Source organism: Odontesthes bonariensis, chromosome 12 (assembly GCF_027942865.1).
Source record: "Odontesthes bonariensis isolate fOdoBon6 chromosome 12, fOdoBon6.hap1, whole genome shotgun sequence".
Classification (NCBI taxonomy): Eukaryota; Metazoa; Chordata; class Actinopteri; order Atheriniformes; family Atherinopsidae; genus Odontesthes; species Odontesthes bonariensis.
This window is the reverse complement of record NC_134517.1, coordinates 4,654,702-4,678,410: the sequence shown is the minus strand read 5'-3', so window position 1 is coordinate 4,678,410 and position 23,709 is coordinate 4,654,702. Positions and strand designations below refer to the sequence as shown.

Below are 23,709 nucleotides of genomic sequence, written 5' to 3'. Positions count from 1 at the left end.
AGATCGAACTCTTTAGAGATCGCTTTCTAAAATACCCGACCTCAACAACTCTTTTTGAGGTCCTCAGGAATCTCATTTGTTTGATAAAGAGTATCTGTCAGGAAAAAAAACAATTGCTCTGTGATAATTACATAGATAAACCAGAGACTTGAAAATACCTCAAGTAAAGGTAATAATATACCTCACTGAAACCATGAAGTTGTTTGTACATGAAGAAAGAACTACTCTGAAGTCAAACATGATTTTTCTTGAGGATTGTAGAAGTTCCTTACTAGAAATATGAGCATTTTACATTTTTTAAGCTCTCACTCCAAGACAGACAAATAGAGATCAGAACATGAGAAATGTTCTATTTAAGGTCACAACATTTATTCTCCTCCATTGGAGCTGTTGAAACCTGTAGATTAATCTGAGTGTGCTGTGTGAGTGTGAGCTGTATGTCCCTCTGGGATAAAAATACAAAACACTGGGGGAGGTAAAATGCAGTGTTTGTTATCCGTCAGTGAGACAGGTGTTTTAGATTACTTCCAACACACACACGGGTGTGTACCTGCACTGCTGGAGCAAGAACGAGATCCACCAAGACAACTAATCAATAGTCCAGAACCAAGGAGAGGAAGAGAGGAGATGGAGGGTGTAAGGTATAATGTAGAGAGAGAGAGAAAAGGAAACAAGAGGAAGGAGGTGAAGAACAAATGAAAGAGAGAGATGCTAAGTGAGCCTTCCCAGGGAAGGTTTCTCATCAATCACAGAGCTGTTAGAATAGCGGAGCCACCAAACCTGGCATCATCAATCTGCAGCACACCTCACTGGACCAAACCAGAATATAATCTATAAAGGTAGACAAATAGAATAGAATAGTAAAACAGCATAAGTTAAATCAGAAAAAGTGCTGTAGCGAGATTTAAACCACACACGTGGCTCCTTAGTCACCGTGGCAAAACATGCATGCCTAAGCTGCAAAGGCACAGGCAACACACACACACACACCAAGTTATAAGACACCAGGGTGCAAGAAGCAAGAAGGAGAGACACGTTGGCATTTATGACAGCTGCTCGTCAAGACAGAAGCTATTACACACAAAGACACACACTGACACGCATGTGGGGGCTCTTTCTCTGTAAACGCAAGAAAATAGCTGAGAGTGTCTGCAGGACACAACAACCCAACAGTGACACCAGGGACCAGAGAGGAGGAAAATACAACAAGAGAGAGATAGAGGCTGCATTTCCAGCCAACTGTGATACCTCTTTTATGCAAAGATCTGAAGCATCACAGACAATAAAATCCAAAAAGGGGTCTTACTTTGAGTCAACAGGATGATTTCAGTCATTTAAATATGGTAAAAGTCCTGCAACCACTGATTTCTGTTGTAAAATAAGCATAGTTTTACATCAGCTACTTTTAAATGATGGCTGGAGGGAGAGAGCTGTCAGCTGAAGAAGGTACTGTAAGTGAGAGAAGAGGTGTGAGACTGGTGGCCACAGTCCCTTCCTGAGTCTGGGTTTCAACTACTGCATTTAGCCCACATCTGTATGTAACAATCTATGAGCACGGTTACATGTACATGTGAGTCAAACCAGAGTTACAGCTTGATTCTTATCCCTGTCCTCATCGCAGTATATATATGCACAGGAGCCAAATTGAGTTGAATTATACAACCAACCCTGCCAAGTATATCTGACAGTGCAACACTGTGACCTGTATGAGAAAACATTCTACCTTTCTCTGTGAGAGATCGTCTTACTTCTTAGTACAGCTTAGTACACTGCACAGACGTTGTCTTTAAGTTACTTAAAAGGGGATTTATTAGACAATGCTGCGGTTATAAAATCAGAAATTTATTGGGGCAGTGCACCAGTCTGGTAATGCTTACAGTGATCGCAAGTTGAAATACTTTTTTTTTTTAAATACAGAAGAATATGTGGAATGAGAGAAGAATTCAGCTGCACTGATATGAATTTACAGTTTAATGTTTTTACAAAAAGAAGTAAAACAATTTACCTGTGGAACATGGGCAGAGTATGGAGGCCCATTCGACCAAAATTAAGTGGAAATATGGGGTGATTTAATCTCCAAATGCATTACCTGGATGTATTCCCATGTTTTCAAGAAGCTCAATTTTGTTCAGACTAACATGTATGGATGGACCAACGCAACAGTTGTGATTTTCTAATTTCATGTAAACATGCTTTATTGGTCAGCCTTTATTCCCACTAATATAAAGGAAGTGAAAACAAGATGGAGACAAGAGAGGCTTCATAACAGCAAGGGAGCCAGGTTAGATCTGAGACTGTCTTCCTTCTAAAAACAAACCCATGTGGTGTTTATTCATGCTGGCACATATGGTCAATAATTTCTCTCAAAGAATGTGAACCTCAGGTGGTCATGGGAGCAACTGCTGATGAAGGGTAAAAATAGAGCCTTTCACATAACAGTCATGTTTATTTTATCCCTAACTATGAATGTTTTCTAACCCGAGCCGAGCCGTTTGATTTTTAACCCTGAAAAAATGAGATTATTTCCTATAGCTAACCAGAAAGTGACGTTTCATTCTTACTTATTGTGTTTCCATGCAGCTCGGGGAACAAGCAGAATGGCATCTGTGTGGGTGACATTTGCTTTGTAAAAAGGTGATCATTATTAACTGCCAGCCATTTTCAGTTCAGAGCCACCCATACTGCCAAGTGTTTTTCAGTATTTTGACTGATTTTCCAAGACCCACAGAAAAGTGTGTCTTATGACTATGTACACACCGAAATTACCAAAAGAAAGAGTAGACTCTCTTCTTTGATCAGGAAAAAAAAGTTTGTTTGTACCATTTTCAGTCTTTTAGTAATAGACAGTAGAACATAGGTTGGTTTCACCAAAATCAGCTGTTTGACCCAAAAAACGGAGAAAACACGCTTTTTCTTTTTTTGTGCATAGTGGCACTGCTGCCACCTTGCGGGTAATTTTGCCAGTATATTCTCTGTTTAGTGTTTACAAGCCTAAGATTTAGTGACGAACTCCGCTAGATTGTCCCCCAGCCCGCTCCGTTAAAAAACGCAATTGACGTCTATAGACGTCTTTGGCAGTGAACGTTTTTTTTTAAATTGACGTCTATAGACGTCAATGGCACCGAAAGAGTTAAAAAGTAAAGTTGTTGCCTAAATCCTGTTACAAAATGTTCTAATATAGTGTTGAAGTTAAAAGAATAGTGTTGAAATTTCAATTTAAAGTGGTGAAGAAGGAATGTTAGTCCCGATCTTACGTCACACAAGGCCCACGGTTAAAAGCGCAGCAGCTACATCAGCCACCCCTCCTTCCTCTTTATGAGGATTATGTGGCTTCTTAGACAAAAGTCTTTAGAATGATGACTGTACTAATGTGGAATTTCTCATAAGGTTTAGGCTTTGATAATCTAATAATTGCCTAATCTGGCAAAATCAAATTTTGCAGTGTGATGTTGTAGTTATGTGGAAAGCTGAGAGCTGGTAGCCAGGCCAGTCAGAAAACTGTAAAGGTCAGTAGAGTTCAGTGCTTTCCAGCCTGAGGTGCAGCATCCTGCAGAGAGGCTGTAAGATAAGTCTGAGGGTTCACAAGATATAATTCTGCTGTTGAGATTTTTTTCTAATTAAATTGTGTTTCATATTTTGATCACGGACTACTATAAACTGCATTCCTTAAAAGGATTTTAACAACCCCCAGGCCTTGATTTAATGGTTGGTGATGATAAAGCAGAGTTGCTGGCCTTCAGATCTACCTTTAAAATCTCAAAAGATGGATTTACAAGATTGGTGAGTGCTTTACGGCATTTATATAAACACTGCCATGTTTTTCCCTTTTAAAGGTCTAAAAGAACTGCAAGTAAAGCACCTGAAACAAAACCAATCCCCCTATAAGATTACTGAACCTTAACAAAAAGCAAAGTTAAAACTGCAGGCCGGCTTTGTGAGACTACCAGAAAGTGACAACCAACAAGATAATCTGTTGTTTACAGAGGGTGTCTGCCTGAAAAGTGCTTTTCTGGCTGGCCTGAGTGAACCTAACCTTCGCTCTTTCCCCTCACTCAGACAGCCTTATAACTCAAGCTTAGCACAGGGATGGCACAAAGTTGCCACTGTGATAAAATAAAGGAAACAATGCCTCGTTCAGGCTGCTGAACCTTGATGGCACTACTGCTCCCACTCACTATCTATCACTAACTCCCACATAACTCTCACACACTGACACAAATATATCAGTGGTTATGTCAACAAATGGAAAAATATGCTGTTAAAGTCGGAGTGCAGCTTATTTTTAGTTTAGGCGGATTACTGTGTTTTAACTTATCTGTATGTAAGGCTTGGAGTTTTTCATTTTTGCCAAAATCTGATAAAAATAAAAATAACCTCCCTGAACTGTTCGAACCACAGAAAAGTTTGAGGAACCTTTTCCGTTTTAAACCCAGCTCCAAAACTTGTACCTGAATGTACTCCCTGTTGCTGTCTTCCTTAGGCGTCCATCCGTTGTCGTTGTAATTGAGTCTGGCCTGTCGTGGCAGCCAGTGTCCATCATAGAAACTTGATGAGGCGGTGAACTGATCGTCTGTGATCTTTCCTGACTCCATACCAAATGCATTGCTACAGTGAAAAGCTGGAGACAGGAGGTAGAGACAAAGAAGTTTTAACCAACACTGATGAGTTCATTTTGAAATAAAACACACACCCAATGCTGCCCTAAACTTACTCTCGCTGACTTCCTTGTGCGTCATGTTGTATCGAGCTGAGAAGCCATCTTTAGCCACGGCCATGTCAGTGTGGAAGGACAGAGAGAGAATCCCAGTGGATGACTGGATCTCAGGAGGCACCTTGATCCCACAGTATCGACCAATCCGGGGGCCCACTGTCAGTCAAACAAGATTTATTAGATTAGCAAGCGATCTGATGAAAAATTTGAGAGTAACTTTGAAACCGTGAGTCTTCAGTTCTTTCTTTATTTCTTTCTTTATTTCTCTGACCCATGACAGAATACTCCAGGGGTCAAGATAGAGGTCTATCTTTGAATCCTTCCATCCCTTAACCCTCATATTTGTTCATCTCCTTTGCTACTTGTGCTGTTTTCCCTTTCATCTATTATCTCTATTACTCCCTCCTACCCTGACATCTGCTCATCACTTCACCAAGCTTCCCGTCATCTACCCTCTCTATCTCTGGATTGAATCTGGCTTTACAATGTGCACTTTATACTATAAACTGTAATGTATGCGTGTGTGTAAATTCAAGGATCTAAGTGATTCCTCTACTGTCTTCTTCTGTAATAGGCCATTGTACCACGAGCTGTGAATGTGTCAACACAAACAGATGATTAGGATTTAAAGCCCAGGGGAGTGTGCGTGTGTGTGTGTGTGTGTGTGTGTGTGTGTGTGTGAGAGTGTGTGTGTGTGTGTGTGTGTGTGTGTGTGTGTGTGTGTGTGTGTGTGTGAGTGTGTGTGAGGGAGTGGGAGCACAGATAGTACATTTATCCTGCGAACTCCCTGCTCCTGTCTTACACACAGAGATATACGCATGAGGAGGAGGAGAGAAAATAGCCAGCGATCGATTCGTGCTATTGATTTTTTTCCTCCCTTTTGGAATGGGTGGATATTTGAAATAGGGCTCTTGAGCAAATAATGGCAATAACTCTTTTCTTGATGGTGGCGAGGAGAAAGAAAACAGGAAAAAGAGAGGAGTAGAGTAAAACAAATGTAATATGTAGTAAATTGTATTTTTTTGTTTAATTTCCATCATGATGTGGATAAATGGCTTTGAGAGCAAACAATTGACAAGACAGTTTATCAGAGGAGATAACATCTCAGCACACTTATTCACATGTATGAACATTGGAGCAAATGAGGAAACTCAATTTTAGCTCGGACATCGAGTTTTCTCTCTCTTTCTTTATTTGATTTGTTGTCCAATCAGGTAAAAACTGGATTCTCTCATCTGTTCCTCTTCTCCCTATTATCTGTATGCAGATTTATCAGCCATCTTCCCTTCTCTCAGCATTTCTTCCCTTCTTTCAATCCATTTAACCTCAACACATTCAGGCTTTCTCTTTTCCTGCTTTTTCTCATCCTTTCTTCCTGTTCCTTTATCCTTGTATGCAGCTGTCTTCTTTCTGTGAACCATCACTTTCTCATACTTACAGTAAAGTTCATAACAAGCAGAACACCATTTGTGGCTCTCTTTTCTGATAGGTTGAATCACTGTTTTTTGAGGGATTTTACCTGTGGACTGGAAAACCATGGTTTTCGGTTTGCGATGTCAGATTGTGCGTCGCTATCTCCTTTGTTTAACGTAACCGTATGCAGCAATCAGCACTTTGTTTACATGGCAGGTCCAAACCCGGCTAAGATAGCAATAGTGCTAATTTTGCTAAGGGGATTTTCCACATGTTCGTGTATAAATTTTGAGTTTCTTGCAGAAAATACTGGGGAAAGGAGGCATTATTAGAATGATATTACAATAATATATATATAACATATATAATAGATATTCTAATATTATTAGAATTATACAATCATTGTAAATATTAATAATTTTTTTGAGCTACTTGACTAATTTGAATTTCCCCCATTGGGGGATGAATAAAGTATTTTTCTATTCTATTCTATTATGGAGTACACTGCTACATAAAACGACAATCCAACAACACAGAACTCTATGTGGATAGCCAATTTTGGACCAGAGCCCAACAGACCTTGAGTTGATGTGACAACTTTGAGAACGAGGTGACTTTCGTCAAAGAATGGTGAGAGAGTTCTCATATGTCAAGGAAATCCCTGTGTAGTTCGGTATCCTATTAAACCCAGTGTTTAACAAATACCTGTGATTGCGTGTACTTAGCCTTAAAGTACATTTTATTGATACAAGATTGTTTAAGGGCTGTAATCCTGCAAAAACTTTTCCCTCTATTTTCAGTCACTGTTGCTGAACTCCCTTGAAATGTTGTTTCTCTTTTCTTGAAGGTGGACCATACATTTTCGGGACTTTACTGTATGTTTAATACCAAAATCTACTTCCTTTGCAACAGAAGATGACTTTTTGCTGCCGTTCCACTGCTCCACTATTTCTTTCTACTTCTTCCATTGCTTGAAACTAGGCCCGAGGTCTTTTTTGCCTTAGATTTTTCTTTCTAAACTCTTCCAATATTTCCTGAAGCCAGACAAGAAATATCTTATTTCACTACTGTTTTCTGCCTCACCTCCAGTATCCTCTCCCTCAACTCAGCAACTTCTATTTTATTTCCCCCTTCAAAGTTCTGTTGTTTTTCCACAGTAGTTGCCAGCCTCCTGCCTGTAAGCTCAGCTTTCATCTACCGACGCATAGCTACTAAAATAGTTGCTGCTCCACTTCAGTCAATAATGACACAGACAGGGCTGGATACACAAATTTTTACTGTACCGACTCACAACACTGGTGAATTACTGCTCAACATTTCCACCAAGAACCCCACTCTCAGCACAAATAATGTGGAGATTACATGATCAAGAACAAAACGAAGTGTAGTAAATGTTGTACCTCCTGGGAGTCCATCCCACACTTCCAGCCAATCGTACTTGCATTCTCCATCTCCGCCTGGCAGGGGATCATTCTCCAGGTCAAAGGTGAGGAAGGTGAGAGTGACATCCATGCTGGGCGGGACAATGATGATGAAGGAGCACTCCAGGTTGTGGGGGTATTTGTCAGGGAAGCCTGGGGACTCAATGAGACCCGAGGGACTGGTGAAATTACGGGAGCAGTCTGAGCCTGGTAAGATGAGACAAAACGGATTATAAGATACATATTAAACAAAAAATGTTTCTAATTGCAGTTTGACATTGGTTGATGGCATTATTAACCTGAAAAATAAAACATGTTTAGAAAAGCATGTGGACTACAAAGACTGTCTTCATACTTTAAACTAATGGGATTATTCTGGGCACTAACCCAGATGTGCTGTTTTTAGAGAAGGTTGCTTTTAAATTTCTGAAAATAACTCAAAACATTTCATAAGTCCCAGTTGTGATATCTAAGTTTTCTTGAATAGTGAGATGACAACACATCCGTAGTCTGTAATTTTGTGTTGTACAGCTTGACCTCTGACATGAGGGGAATCAAACCAATGATTAGTGAAATGAGTTACCTGTAACCGTTTAGTATTATTTTACTCCAACTATGGATTTTGTAATGTCTAAACCCTAAAATCAATGTACCGCAGAAAATATTGTGCAGGATGGATCTTGAACTGGATCCTGAGCAACCTATCTTTACTCCTGACAAGCATCTGCAACCAGATCATAAGTGTCGAACATCTACATCATTATGAAGCAAGACATAAAAAACATCAAAGATGTGATGGAACAACATGATGTCAAATGCCAGCATCATCACATAATAAGATGAAAGCTCTATTATTAGAAAGGAAAATGAGTCAGGAAAACATAGACACTACAATTATTGAGCTCTCCACTGTTGTGGAAACAAAAGAAAAAAATGTGCTGTGGACATAGCAGTATAGCTGTTACACATTCTGGTGAGAGATCAGGGAGCACATTATGTATTTTGAACTCAATTCTTGCAATCTAGAATGTGAATAAATGGCATTTATTGTTCCAGTAATAACATTACTTTTACATCAATGCTAATCTTGTGGGTGGGCACACATTCAAAAGTGACTCAAAATGAATAAGAGTAGTTAACATGAAGCTGATTCTGGTTCAGTTCAGTTCAGTGTTATTTATATAGCGCCAACTTACAACAAATGTTATCTCAAGGCACTTAACTCATTGGCTGCCAGCCATTTTCAGTTCAGAGAGACCCATACTGCCAAGTGTTTTACAGTATTTTGACTGATTTTCCAAGACCCACAGAAAAGTGTGTCTTATGACTATGTACACACCGAAATTACCAAACGAAAGAATAGACTCTCTTCTTTCATCAGGAAAAAAAAGTTTGTTTCTACCATTTTCAGTCCTTTAGTAATAGACAGTAGAACATAGGTTGGTTTCACCAAAAACAGCTGTTTGACCCAAAAAACGGAGAAAACACGCTTCTTTTTTTTTTGTGCAAAGTGGCACTGCTGCCACCTTGCGGGTAATTTTGGCAGTATATTCTCTGTTTAGTGTTTACAAGCCTAAGATTTAGCGATAAACTCCGCTAGATTGTCCCCCAGCCCGCTCCGTTAAAAAACGCAATTGACGTCGGCAGTCAACGTTTTTTTTAAATTGACGTCTATAGACGTCAATGGCACCGAAAGAGTTAAAGGTGGGGTCTGTGATGTTTTCTGGAGCATTTTTTATCATATTGTCTGAAAACCTCCTCAGGACCCCATTGCACTAAATATTTTAGTCCATTGTAGAGGGTGTAGCAAGAGGAAATGTCTGACCAATAGAAGTAATGATGAGAGTTACTTCTATTGGATTCTGACATGCCAATCAACCGTCAGCCCCCCTCCCCCCTCCCCCCGGCGCTTTCACAGACTCGTGACTCGTTCCTGTGTTTTGAAGGCGTGGTTTCGAGGGGTGGGCTGAAGGGAGAGGCAAGGTTGTGTATTTTCAAAAATATAGCTTACAGGAACCGTTTTTCCAAGATCTCAGACCCCACCTTTAAATAATAAAGTCCAATTCAAGCCAATTGGAATTCAATTCATTGTAATCATATTTATTTTCAAAATAATCCAATTCATTCATATAGAGCCAATTCAAAAACAATTTCTTAGCTAAGGAAACCAACAGATTGCACCAAAACTTGTCTTCAGTCAATCTCCCGTCCTGAGCGTGCCTGAGGTGGTGTTTTGGCTTTTTGATAGACATTTTACCTTGGTTTGGTATCTGACCAGAAAACATGGATTATATACATTTTTCCACGTCCAAAATGTTGTATGTCCATTATTGTAAACCGTGAGATGGTAATGTATCCTTATGCTATTGTTTTCTTTCAATGAGGGCCAGATCATCATGACAGAAATTGCCTGAGAATTGAATATGTAAAATTTAAAAGCAGAAATGTCTAAGCCATAACTGTTTGGATTTTTGTAACTGACCCACTATGCATTATGTAACACGTTTACATAACCATGTACATCAATTCTAACCCTAAAAAAGTACTTTTAACACCTATCTCTAACCATTCAGGGTGCAAGCAAGATGGAGAGGATGAACTGTGGGTGATGGCATGAAAAAGATTTTCAGTGCATTTGGCAAGGAGATGATGCTGGAAATTTAGTTTTGTGCAGGTCTACAAAACAGAGAAAATTGACTGCCTAAAGAAAACAAGCACATGTCCACATTCCTTAATGATATGAGGCTGACGTCAGGTAAAGGATATGGGGAGATGGCGGTCATCTTTACAGTAGAACTTTACAGTAGATGTACATGTTGACACCTCAAATTCCATCAGTGGAATGGAAGTCTGATGATGCTGAGGTCAGTTTCCAGGGATGATAATGCATCCTGCCACAGAGCAAAGAGCATTCAAATTTTTTTTCATGAAAGACTTGTAAACTCATTGATGTGGTCTGCAAACAGTTTGGATCTCAGTCCAGTTGGAAATATTTAATTGAAATTGGTCAAAAATTGACAAAGCTTCATCATGCAAAGTCAACTGCTATACAAGAAAGTTCAAACCTTTTTGATGAAGAATATTGTTTTTTCTTTTGTGAAGTTCATGCCTCTGTCATAAAAGCCAGAGTAGTATGATTTTTTATCTATTTATTTATTTATTTGGATCATCATTTCAAAATTCTTCTCCTCTACTTGATATGATATGTTTATTATTTTTCTTAATTCTGTATTTTCAAATTCCGAATGGTTTGCAATGAATATAATCATCTGTCTTTTTAAAAAAAAAACAAATTAAAAAAGCTGAATGAACATCCACAAAAGCCATTATTTTGTCAGGGGTTGTACTAAACCCTTAGGCTAGAGTTTCTTTGTGCAGCTCCAGGAAAAAAAATGGAAGAAAAGCCTCGACCCTGCTTTAATCTTTTAGAAAAATGAGCGGGCACGAGTGAGCAAGAGATGGTATTAAAGAGACAGAAAGGCAGACATGTCTGCCGACAGTATCATGGATCGGTGGTCCTGCAGTTACGGGGAGCTTTTAGATATCATCATATGTGCACACACACACACACACACACACACACACACACACAACTGTAATACCCCTCTATTAATACTCACATCCACACACATTATGAAGTGAATGTGGTCTCACCGACTGGACCATTATTCCAGTGCAGCCAGCCATGTGAGACCTAACACGCACACTCTCACACCATCTAAGCCTCTTATAGTAACCCACTTCTCTCCAGCCTGTTTGGGTGTCTGTGATTCTGTTTACATGTTTCCAGAAGTAAATGAAGAGAATTAGGTAAGAACACAAAACAAGAGAGCAAATTTTTTCAAAGGAAAAAGAAATGGGAATCATGTGCGTTTCCATTAATGGTTTGAAACAAATAAACTACGCTGCATAATGTTGCCAAACAGGCCACAGAAGAAGAAGTACTTGTCCTAACCAGCAACTATCCTCTGGGAATTGCTTTTCTGTCATTTTTCAGAAATTATATACATTTCCTGGGAATACTGTATCTGGAGCACAATATCATATCTAGGAAAACAACATTAAGTCAGTTTGTTGTTTGTTAGCTCAGCTTCTCGGTCACATATCCTCAATCTCTGCCAGGTTAGAAGGGTTCAAAAGGTTTTTTATATTACCCCCCATTTCTATCAAGTCTTTTCAGTTTTTACCTTTCCAATTCATATATTCTGAATCCAAATCAGAAACTGCAATGGAAATCCAGCTGTTGTTGATGAGCTGATCCATTACAGGCCTGATGAGAAGTAGAACTTCAGCTTTGAGTCGTGTGCTACTTTTGCAATGTGTAACGTGGAGTCACAGCATAGAAATAGTCAGTTTTAGTATACCTCCAAAATTAGAGGCAATTAGTTTGCTATACCATAACTGACAGATGCTATATGAAACAAACAAATCTATGTACATTTCTTTATTTTTGAACATCTCTGCCCAATTTGCTGTTCCTCCTCATATTTTTTTTACCAGGGATCAGTTTTCTGGTTTGCTCGGAGAAATTAATAACTGCCCTCGATCTATCTGATCTTCTCTTGTTCACTGCACTCTGTTTTTAGTCTGATAAAAAGGCCTCCCTTGATTATCCCTGTTATTTTCTGTCCCACTTTCTGGTCTGATTTTCTTGTTATTGTGATTTTCTCTATCATCAAACACAGATGCAGACACTCTCTCACAGGGCTTCCCTTGCATCTGCCTCGCCTGCAGAGGCCGTCGCTGCAAAACACGGGTCTGCGTGACTACGAGCATGTGTGTGTAAGTGTGTGTACAGTGAACGCCTGACCAGTTTTGTAGCCAACGGCAATTTTATTCCCCTCTCATTACTTCATGTTCATGGACATAGCAAAAACACTTGTGCCCTCCTTTCTCCTGTCTTGCTCTGGTCTGTCCCCACTCCACGTTCTTTCTCTGGGTAAACTCCACCTTGTCTCATTTCCTATTGTACTCTCATTACTTCCCATCTGATGGAACAGGATAACTGTGAAAGAAACACATGTTTCACTTGTAAGGTTTGGAGAGTTTCTTGTGTGTGTGCGTGTTTGTGTTGCTGGGTAGATCTGGTGGGGGTGCCTTGCTGATCTCTAGGAGACAGGACGAGGTTTGTCAGCGCGCCTTAAAGTGACGTGCTGGCTTATAACCACTGATTCATCTCAGTACTGGGTGTACATTATGAAAATGTGTGTGCGCCTTTGTGTTGTGTGTATTCTGTAAGTTGACATGAAGACATCCACTTTCAGTCAAACCATCTTTCATGCCAAAGGATTATTAATTAGATGAAACCCATTTTACAGCCCCTTCCTTACACACACACACACACACACACATCAGTGCATATGCCAAGGAAGTTTACTGTAACATATATTCTGAAAGACACACACTGCACGCAACCACACACAGTTTAACAAGCCCAGAGAAAGCACAGTCTGGCTTTTCCTTGTCTGTGTTTGAATTCAACCTGGGTGTCATCTAAAGCCCTATTCGGACGGGACTAGTTTAAATGGGGGACCTGGGGTAAAGTAATAATAACCGGGAAATCTAGTCCCGTCCGAACGCGCCATGTCAGTAAAGATAGCGGAGTATGTCGGTAAACTTTGCCGAGAATTCTACCTCCTGTGAAACGGTCCGGAGTATCTACCATAGGTAATACTAATCCCGTGCGAATGCGACCTTCGGTAATAAGTACGGAATATGTCGTCACATCCTTTTAAAGAGAGAAACAATTAGGTGTGTCTGTTTGCAAACATGGAGGTTCTGGATGAAGCGCTGCTTGCAAGCACGCATCCAATTTCGGACTTTGGCTTGCTTCGACCTGGTCGGCGCCATGTCTGTTTACAGATGGGGTTTACGGAAGTGAAATAAAGACATGCATAGCATCCAGGATGTCACGGTTGTGCGTAACCAACAACTCCTCCCATGTTAGATGAATATTACAGGGATTTCTTGTCCCGTCCGAATTGGTCATTTCTTCTCCCTGGCCACGTCTGGTTAACCAACATTACCATACGTCCCCCCATTGAACTAGTCCCGTCCGAATAGGGCTTAAGTCTAAGGCACATGGTGCTGAAACCCCTCTGACATTATATTTCAGCCTCTGTCACTGACTAATTTTTATGTGTATTTGTATATATATACACACACACATACACCCTTACCCAGCACTGAGGGAGGTTAGCCAGCTATCGAGCTTCAGAAAGGTGCAATAAAGAGGGAACTACCTAAGAAATACAACAAACGCTCCATACCTGAGGCACTGGAGACTGCCAAACAGCGACTCACAGCTTTGGCTACCTGCCTCAGAAGGTACACCAGAGGAGCTGAAGCCAGGAGAGTAAATAGGATGTTTTCCACTGAACCATCCAAAGTTTATAATCAGTAGCAGGGTAATAAGATGAGAATAGACCCACCCGGGGCTGAGACTGAACCATACTGGAAGAGTATATGGGAGAGACAAACATCACATGTGGGGACCCCCTTCTTTGTTATTATGGCAACAAATGAATGATGAATCAGCTGATTCGGTTTTCTCTGTTTGTTCCGGTGGTGATAGAAGGCAAATCAACGAACTGACAGCATATCAACAGCACTTATACGCCCATCTACAAACCAATCAGTGTCAAGTATAGGTGATGACAACAGGGTGTTTCATAAGTACTTTGGGGGCGATGCATAATTGCAATGTGAAACCAAAATTAATTGCATTATGCAAGTACACTGTAACAAGTGCAAGAGTCTCAGTTTAAGGTGAAAATACTCTGTTTTCCATCAGCCTAAACGCTGTCTGCTTTATCTAAATATTTCATAAAAAATCAATCAGAGTAAAACTTTTCCAGCAGAAAACTTCCGCAAATGACAGTAATATTACACCTTATGTCTTGATTTCAACTATCCCTAATGACAATTAGTTTGGAGTATCATAGAGGTTTAGGTTATTGGTTATTTTTTTTAACAGAACAGATGGCAAAGGGAAAACATTCTGCTTATTTTGCTAACAAGGAGCTTTCAGAAGGACATCACAACTGTTTGTTACTGTAAAGAACATTTTGCTTGTTACTGGGTCAGATCTGGAATCACTTTGCTCAGTTAAAGCCAGAGGGAGGACGAGAGAGTGATATGATGGTTAGAATCTATTAAACTCACTTGATGAATAGTCGGACAGAGGCAGAGAGGATGTGCCTAAAGGCGCTGGGTAGAATGTAAACAACACCAGTTATCGGAGGGATTGTCACGATAACTTGTCACATTATACAGCCTTTGGTGTGTGTGCGATTGGGTGGAGGTGTACTTATATAACTCCTGAAAATCTGTTTACTCTGTTGATTTCATTTCAATTTGATTCCTTTCACATTTAGGGCAGGAAATGGTGTTCAGCTGAGGTGATGTTTGTCACTGTTCTGCTAAACCCAGAATAAGTTTACTAGGAATGAATGAAAGTCAATGCAATCTCGCTAAGTGATGAAAGTAAGAACTGTACATGTAAATGTGTGAATTAAGGTTACCGCGCAGACATGCAAGCTGCCCCACATTCGTGATCTATGCTGCATCAGTGCATTCATATGCGTGTGTGTCTGGTAAGTTCTAGGTCACAACAACAGCTGGGGGCACACAGCCTAGACAGTGAAATTTGATTGGCTGCCACATTTTTACGCCTGTGTTAGTATTGGCTGGAAATTTACTACTGTATCCATGGTAACAGAGCTGTAAACAATAACAAGTAAGGCATTTCTGTTAATTTTGGCTTCTAAGTGGTTATGTGTTTGTTTAAACTTTGATGCCTTCCTTCGAATACCTGCGTACGTATCATATACTCTGATATACTGTGATTACACAGACATGCAACACTACGACAAAAGCAATCCCAGTAGCAGTTTGTGTCAGAGACTGCCTTGAAATGTTCACTCAAGGGAACAAAGGACTCGGGGATGAAGAAAAAACAAAGCCATTGGTCATAATTAAGATCCTACAATGTGGGACACTGAAACAAAGTGACTTAATTACAAGAAAGACTCATCTCTTCAAGATAAAGCACAGCAAAAGTGAACAGATTTGCTCAACAGTTTCCACACAGATTTTACATCCTTAGGCAAACAAGGTCCTCTGACCACCACAGTAAACATAAATGGAGGAAAAGTGTGTAAAGGTTAAAGCCGAACAAGCAGTAGTGTCATAAACTAATCATATAAATCATGAGTGGTTAAACTGCTCACTGTCAGCACTTTTAATAATATTTTTACATGGCTTTTATCATAGCAGCTCAAGTATTTTTAGAATGTTGAAAAACAACATGGAGGAGAGGAATTGTATTTTTTGTCTGTCATGGATTTAATATTTAGATTGTTCACCATGAGCCCGTATAATATTTGTTACACACAACTTGTACACACTCTCACAAACAGACGTTGAGCTGCACCTTCTGGGATAACAAGATCTCGTCAGCAGCATAACAACAGCTTTAACGTTCCAAATGGCTCCGTCGTTACTGCCAGAGACGACTGAAAAATGAAAAAGCATTACTTAAATCTGAAATGGAAATGCTACTCAGTATTTACTCCTTGAAGAAATGAACCAACTGAAGAACTGTACAGTTCTCAAGAAGACAAGGCAGGCAAAGCCTCCATGAAAGTTTTGGAAGAAGCAAGAAAAAAAAACTGTTCTGTGTGATGAAAATAAAGCGAATTCAGTTTGATTCTGTAATTCGGTCACTGGCAGATGTTGAATAACTAATAATCACTTTGTGAGATCTAACAAGCTGCCAAAGGAAGCTCAAAATGCTTTCATGAGAATTTGGCTCATTTTCTATTGTCAGGATACATTTTGAAACTCTCCTTTGCCTTACGTATTTTGGACCAGTCAGAAAGCAGCTTCCTTATACTATTCTTCGTGACTTTGTTATTATTGTAGCCTGTGAAAGCTAACTGAAGGGAAACTGAACATACATTTAGAAGACTACAGGTACATAAATTAGAAGATTTTCTGGAAAACTTCACTGTACAATATCACTTTCTTGTCAGCCTCTGAAGAAACTGAAATAATAATCATTTAAGATCTGAACTTTTTTTTTTGGTAAATGAGTGATTTTGCCTTAATGTTTTTATCAGTAACTTTTATTTTAAAGTATGAAATCGTTAGTCTATCTTGGAAATGCTGACATGATATGTGCGTCGCTCAGGATTTGTAAGGTAAAATGACACATCACTGAAAGCAGTGAAAGCAAACTGCACAACAAAAAGACTGATAACGTGGCGACTGCTCCCTTTGAGTCAGTTATAATGAAGGAGCTAAAGAGAGGAGAGGACAATGGACTTCTACAAGTGGTGAGTCAGGATCTTTACATTGGCTTGCTGCAGTCTGGTGCATTACTTTCCTTGCCATGTTCAGACCTAAATGCTGGGTTCAATAGCCAGTGATTTGATTATTATAAATTTATTGCTTGGATTTTTATGTGGGCTACTAATTGCTTGATGACATCCAGATGGTATTCGTGTAAATTCTGAGGATCAGAACTGTGTGAGTATTGCTTCAAATGACGCTTAAATTTTCCTGATATCTGGCAGAGCGTTCAATAATTTAGATATTTTGTGGGGGGGGCTTAAAGGAACTAGTCTGTGTGAATGCACACGTGTGCATTTTGCATAGTCTGCCTCTTCCGTTACAATAGTTCTTAGCTGTTACTGGATTTGCATGTTCCCATATGTGTACAGACAATTTTCTCAAGCTTGGATTTATAAAAAAAAAAAAATACTGAACTCACCACATTGAGAGATAAAATTGCATACTTTTGACCCTATCGACCTTATGGCTAATATGCAACATGCAAAATGCTCATAAAAGCAACTCAGTGCATAGATCAGAACAACAAAACAGTGAATGTTCCCATAAAACCTCCAGTGTTTTATATTTCATGTCTGGTAAGTTTACAATGTTAAAGTCCAAAACAAATCAATTTGTTCACAAATCGTCCTCTTTTTCTGGGTCTCATTCTCTTTTCCTCCCTGGGGCGTGAACACTGACACCCTTGTTGTTTTCGGGTCCATCAGGTTGTCATGTGCAAAGCACATACACACACATAAACACACACATACACACACACTGCAGAAATCCCAAAAGGCTGGTGCCTGTAAGAGAGAAACACAGACGGCCGCACGTGTTGTGTTAGTAACCTCAGCCCTCTGTGTGTGTGTGTGTGTGTGTGTGTGTGTGTGTGTGTGTGTGTGTGTGTGTGTGTGTGTGTGTGTGTGTGTGTGTGTGTGTGTGTGTGTGTGTGTGTGTTAGCGTGTGTGTGTGTGTGTGTCTCAGGGGAAAAGGGCTCAGGACTCAATTAAGCAGGCATGTGAGGAATGCTTTCAGGGGGAATGGGACAAGATGGCTGTGGGGCCGACACTACGCGCCTCTCTGTCTCACTTGCCCTTGATCTCAATTGGTCTCACTTTGGCTGACCCATGGCAGCGTGAAGGGGAGCCATGTTAGGCACACAGACACTTATGCACACATACAAAGTGCCTTGAAGTGAAGACAGACTAGAGGACCGTCAATGGTCCTCTGCCGTGTCTCTAGACGCTTTCCCTCCATCTTCATTGACACCAGGGAGATAAACGAGGCTTGATCACCTAATGGCGCATGTTGAGTCCTCTAGTATCTTGTAATACAGTCACTAATAGCCTACTCAAAGCTGAACTCCATTTATACTGTACTTTTAAGTTTCTCCAAGTGTGAAAGTTGTTTATGGAAATGGGAACTTGTTTTCAGTGCTTGTTGATAAAAGTTTGAAAATGTAAAGGGCCTCAAAACAACAGTACATTTTCAGGCTTGGTGTCCTGGTGGCTGAAAAATCTAATTATGCACAGCAGTTGAGCTGGCATTCACATCAAATTCTCCTTCCATTTTCTCAGATGATAAAACTGTATATCAGTAACATTAAATAGATAAATAAAATCCTTCTATTTACCAGTTTTGAAGATCTCATAGCGTAACGAGAAGCCCGCCCCCTGGTGGGCGTAGTCTGACACGAACTTGATGTGGAGCGAGGGGCCTGATGATATGATTGGTGCAGGGGCGATGTTGCTGCAGTGCTTCCCCAGTAGGTCAGCCGACTCCGAGTTCCCATCGTGGATCTCTACATAGTCATACCTGCAAAAGACAAACAAGTGTGTTCATAAATACCCTCGCTCTTGGATTAATTCTGATTAACTTGACAGAACTGTCATTTTATTGGAATCCAGAGATTAGCAGCATGTGGAAAGTCACAGCGAAAGCAAACATTCCTTTATTACTTCTCAGTAAAATGTAGTGGCAGCCTACTTAGCTTGGTACACACTTGAACATCAGCAGATGCTAGTTTAATCTACTGACGAGTTGTTAAGTGGAGGAAGGGAAGGGGAAATTCATTTCAGAAAGAGAAATATATTAAATCCTCAAAGCTGCTTTGACTCCGATGTGATTAGTTTTCTTTCTTTATTAGTTCTTTCATCGGATTTGTTGATAGAATGGAGGCAATGAGCAGTTTGTTTGCAGCTACGAGATACGAGAAGAACTGCTGAAAGCACCGTTACTATCAGTTACTATTAGGCACAGATTTCATTAGAGTTGAAATAAATGCAGCAAGAGATGCTTATGCATATTCACAAAGAGGCAACTGGAATATATCTTACATTCTTACACTTAATGGTTAGAGTGGGTCGTCCAATAGCTGCAAGGTTGGCTGTACGATTCCCACTCTCACCGCTCTAAAAGATCGGTGAGTGCTGTGAATGGCTGCCTACCACGCCAGTGTATACGGCATCTGTCTTTATGAGTGTGTGAATCTGTGCATGTGCATGTGCATATGCATATGCATATGCATGTGCATGTACATGTGCATGTGCGTGTTCAACAGGTGCCAACCTGGATGGGTTAAATGCGGAGGGGAAATTTCATGCATCTACATGACAATAAAGTCTAAATCTTATCTCAGTGAAGCTGGGGTAAAAGTGACGAGTATGGTTTCCATATTAATACTGTCTAAACTGTAAACATGTTTTGATACATGGAGAGACATCATTTGGATGGCAATGCCACTTTCCATGTCACAATAAGAAATGCTGCTGCTAATTTAGTGTTTTGCAGCTTTCTCTTTGAAGCATGTTTTAGACATCCAAATAAAAAAAACTCTAAACATGGAACTGTCGACAACTTTGCAATAGACAATGTGTAGTAGATGCATTTGATGTATGAGCAGACAGGATGCTAGGAATTTTTCTCCTCTATAAAAGGAAGGTACTGACAAAAGAATCTATTACTATTTCTGTTCCTTTCATGTTTTCTGACAACAAATGTAGAGGTCTGTCTTGCAGACCCACAGCAGGAGTGTTGCCTCTTTGTCTGGATACCAAAGACACACCTGCCTAACTCTAAAATAGCTTCCAGTGAAGAAATTCCTGGAACAAATAAACTCTAAATAAAGACTTCAAGTCTGATTCTGATTGACACAAGTTCTCCGTAAATTAGGGATTTTTTTTTACAGCAAAGCAAAACATTGTCTAAAGTTTAGTTTCACATGTATGTACATCATACAAATAACTTCTGACATCACTGGTGTGACACTCGATTTTGCTAAACCCAGAGATCAGTGGCTCAGAATTTTCTATCACTTTCAGAGCTGTAATCATGACTTTGATACCAGTGAAAATATCATCAGCCAGCAACAGAAGGCCTCCCAGTGGCTCCACAGATGAGGGCATTATGTACTGCTGAACAGCAAATTTTGTGCCATAGTTCACACACATTAAAAAATACATGAATATTAAAGGGGTGTTAATCTTTTCACTCTTTGTAAGCTTGCATTCAGATTAATGTGTTTCATTCCTAAACAGAGAACCCAAAAAAAAGTACATGCACATGCTGGTTTGTCACCGAGGTGGACAGGAAGATTATTTCATGGACACGCAACTTCACATTATTCCTTAAATATAGGAACCAGGGTATATCTGGGACATTTGTATTGGAGAGTTATTCCTTAAATATGACTGAAACTGGGAACATTATTGAACTTTACCATTAAATACAGTAAGAAATGGATGTTTAAGGTTAATTTATCCTCATGCGTTACTCTCACTCCCACATAATGACAGTTATTAACAAAATGTGTGCATGTGTGTGAATAATAATGACAAATAAAGTATATCATTTTTCAATTCCAAGGTTCTATATTTCAAGACATTATTAAAAACAAAAATCAACCTGTTCTAAAATTAGATAAATTCAACCTCAGATGAAGAACAACACATGACACTGTGTCATTATTAATTTGACATAAACTGAGCTAAAATACAGAAACTGTGTGTGAAAAACTAAATCCACCTTTATTGCGTCCATAGGAATTAAAAGGGTAAGTAGCAGCCAAGAGCTGCTCATCAAATGCACTTGACTAATAGATTATCAGTAAGCGTGAACACCTATTAGCAGAGAAGAGAAAAGCAGTTGTTGCTGCCCATCAATTTGAGAAGGGTTGTAAGGCCATTTCCAAATTATTTGGAGTCCATCATTTTGCAGTGAGAAGATTATTTATAGGTAGAAAACAACTGAGATAGTAGCCAATTTTTCAAAGGGTGGACGTCTCACCAAGTCCACCACAAGGTCAGACCGTGCGACGCTCAGAGAAACTGCAAAACAACCGAAGAGTTACATCTCAGACTCCACAGGCCTCAATTAAATGTTCATGACAGCACAATTGGAAAAAGGCTTTCACACACTGCCTCTACATACATGAAACCTTAGAATTGAAAGAGATTGTACTTTCCTTTTTTACATGACAGCATGTGACACAACCTGCCTCTTATCATGTCACAGAAATACTCATGGTAACAGACATTAACTCAAAACTACAGAACACCGACAGCTTTACAAAATACTGCCAACTATATAGATGTGGTGTGTGCAACAATACCTAAGAGTGTACATTTTGACAGTTGCTCTTCATCTGCATGCAGTCATCCTGGAGTTTGTGTTTGTTAGTGTCTGTGTGTCATCTGACAGGTGAGCAACCTCCCAACATAATGAGGGTCACACGCTTCCTACTCCCCCATCATGTTCTGTGTGGAACTAACACCAGATTTATGATGCAAGCTGTCACTGCAGTGAGCTTGTCTGTGTGTGCATCTTCACATGTGGATGTGCATGCAAGTGTGAGTAAGTGTGCATGAAGGTGCCACAGCTCCAGTCAGTCTCCCCGGAGAACGCTTCATTGTATTGACAGTTTCCCCGTCCCCTTTCTTGGAGTGACAACTTTGTTTAACAGCTACTCATCTCAACCCAACATCCGTTTTACTTTCTTTTTATTGCCCACTCCCTCAGTGATTTGCTTTTCAGCGCATTCTTTATTCCTTTCAGTCAGATCCCTTTCCCTCTGTAGCTTTCTGTTATGTGCTTACGCGCAAAACCAGTGGCAACGGAACCGTGTGTGTGTAAAAAAGAAAAGACAAAGATGGCGAAGAGAAATGTTCTACCTTCACCTTCATGCAACTAAAAAAAAGAGTTTTAGCTCATTAGCTTTTACAAATTTCTACTTTTTATGAAAAATGCTGCCCTCAGACAAGACCAAAATGCAAAGGGAAGAGAAGAATTACAAAATTTAGCCAGCACACTTTGCATAGGGTCAGACAGAGAACATGAAACTGCATGCGGTCTGCCTCGTCTGTACCTTTGACAGACGGAGACAGGTGTGTGTGTGTGTGTGTGCGTGTAGGAGGTGTACAGCCTCTAAAAACCTGTTTAATCCCATCATCTCTCCCTCCTTCATTCTCCTCTCCCAGAATACGTTTCACTGCCAAAGGCTCGCCAAAGGGAATGAGAAGAACTCCAAATTGTTTCTCCCACACTTTCCCCCAAAATGAATTTGTTAACAAGGCGCAGGATTTTCATTCTTTCTAACATGAAGGAGTTTTTGAAATTGTAAATGCTGGATCCAAAGCCTATATCGTGGGAGGCTATAAAGAAGCACTCATGGACTGTAAGCACAAATTGCATTGTGGAATGAATGCTGACTGTAACATCTGAGATTCTGGCAGATTTCTTTGTCTGTGCTTGTTTGTGTTTTGGGGGTAGGAGTGTTTCAGTAGTGAGAACGCTCTACAAAGCCCACCTGATGGGAACCGAGGAAAAGCCTCGGATACAGATGAACTTCCACCTCTTCTTCCTCTTAAATGCCTTTCACACATTCTGTCTGACTCCTCAGGTTGGGAGTTGTCTTCTTCCACCTCTCAAACATTGGGGGTGCCTTTAGCTGTAGACACAACATCTGCTTGGCACACATGCGCATTCCCTCACACAATAAAAAGAGCTGAAACCCGGCCTGACTTGCATTGATGTTAGACGTTGTGGTGATGATGAAGCAAAAAAGAGATTAAATAAACATCTATAATATCATAAGTTATTAGGTGGTCAAAATTCAAAACCAAATTTGTGCATGTATCGTTAGATTGTGATATGTTTCTTCTCACTATTTTACCTGCCCTTAGTAGTAAAATGGAAAAATACTCAACTGAAAACAAACGTCAAAACTTTAGGAATGAACTGACAGAGAAAAATCATTTCAGAGAATGAAATTTTTGCTTCCCAGAAAAGGAAGCGAAACCATTTTTGTACAGAGAAATATTTCTTAGTGAAACATATGTGGTGATTCATACATACACCTCCTCTCCACTATAGTCTTGTGATTGACAGTTCATTTTTAGCCATTGGAGATGTTTTAAGGTGGTTCATAGAGAAGCAAAACTGCACTGCTTAAGAAAATAATTAGTTTTTTTCCCCTCCAACTGTTCTCATAGCGTCTTTCAACACTCAGACTGGTTACATGCACAGTTGAGTAGAGTTATGGCTGGAGTTTGATATGGCCATTTAAATATACCACCTTCCTTCACAGTATACATGCATGGACACTGAATCAAGTTGTTGACCAAGATATATTCAACCCCTGTGGACTGTGTGAGAAAACATTCAAGACTTTCTGCTGCTTCTAACTTTCTTCATGGGAGATCATCCCACATGTTGAGTAAAGCTGAATTACCTTCACAGATGTTGCCTTTAAGGTGCTTGAATGGTGATTTTTGTCAGATGACGCTGTGTTATTAAATCAGTATTTTATCAGAGCAGAGTAACAGCTGACAT

At 39.9% G+C, this 23,709-nt stretch overlaps 1 protein-coding gene across 3 annotated transcripts in view; it reads right to left on the bottom strand.

The window, feature by feature from the left end:
* LOC142396341 (neuropilin-2-like) overlaps window positions 1–23,709 on the bottom strand; it is a 121,469-nt gene that overhangs the window by 72,692 nt on the left and 25,068 nt on the right. For 2 of the 3 annotated variants that reach the window (XM_075478949.1, XM_075478950.1), the window contains exons 3-6: window positions 18,515–18,696; window positions 7,525–7,752; window positions 4,712–4,867; window positions 4,449–4,618 (exon numbers count right to left, since the gene is read on the bottom strand). In XM_075478949.1, coding sequence (XP_075335064.1) covers window positions 4,449–4,618; window positions 4,712–4,867; window positions 7,525–7,752; window positions 18,515–18,696 — 736 coding nt within the window. Of the gene's footprint in view, window positions 1–4,448; window positions 4,619–4,711; window positions 4,868–7,524; window positions 7,753–15,979; window positions 17,591–18,514; window positions 18,697–23,709 lie in introns of those variants that run through there. The other variant, XM_075478951.1, reaches the window with a different exon arrangement.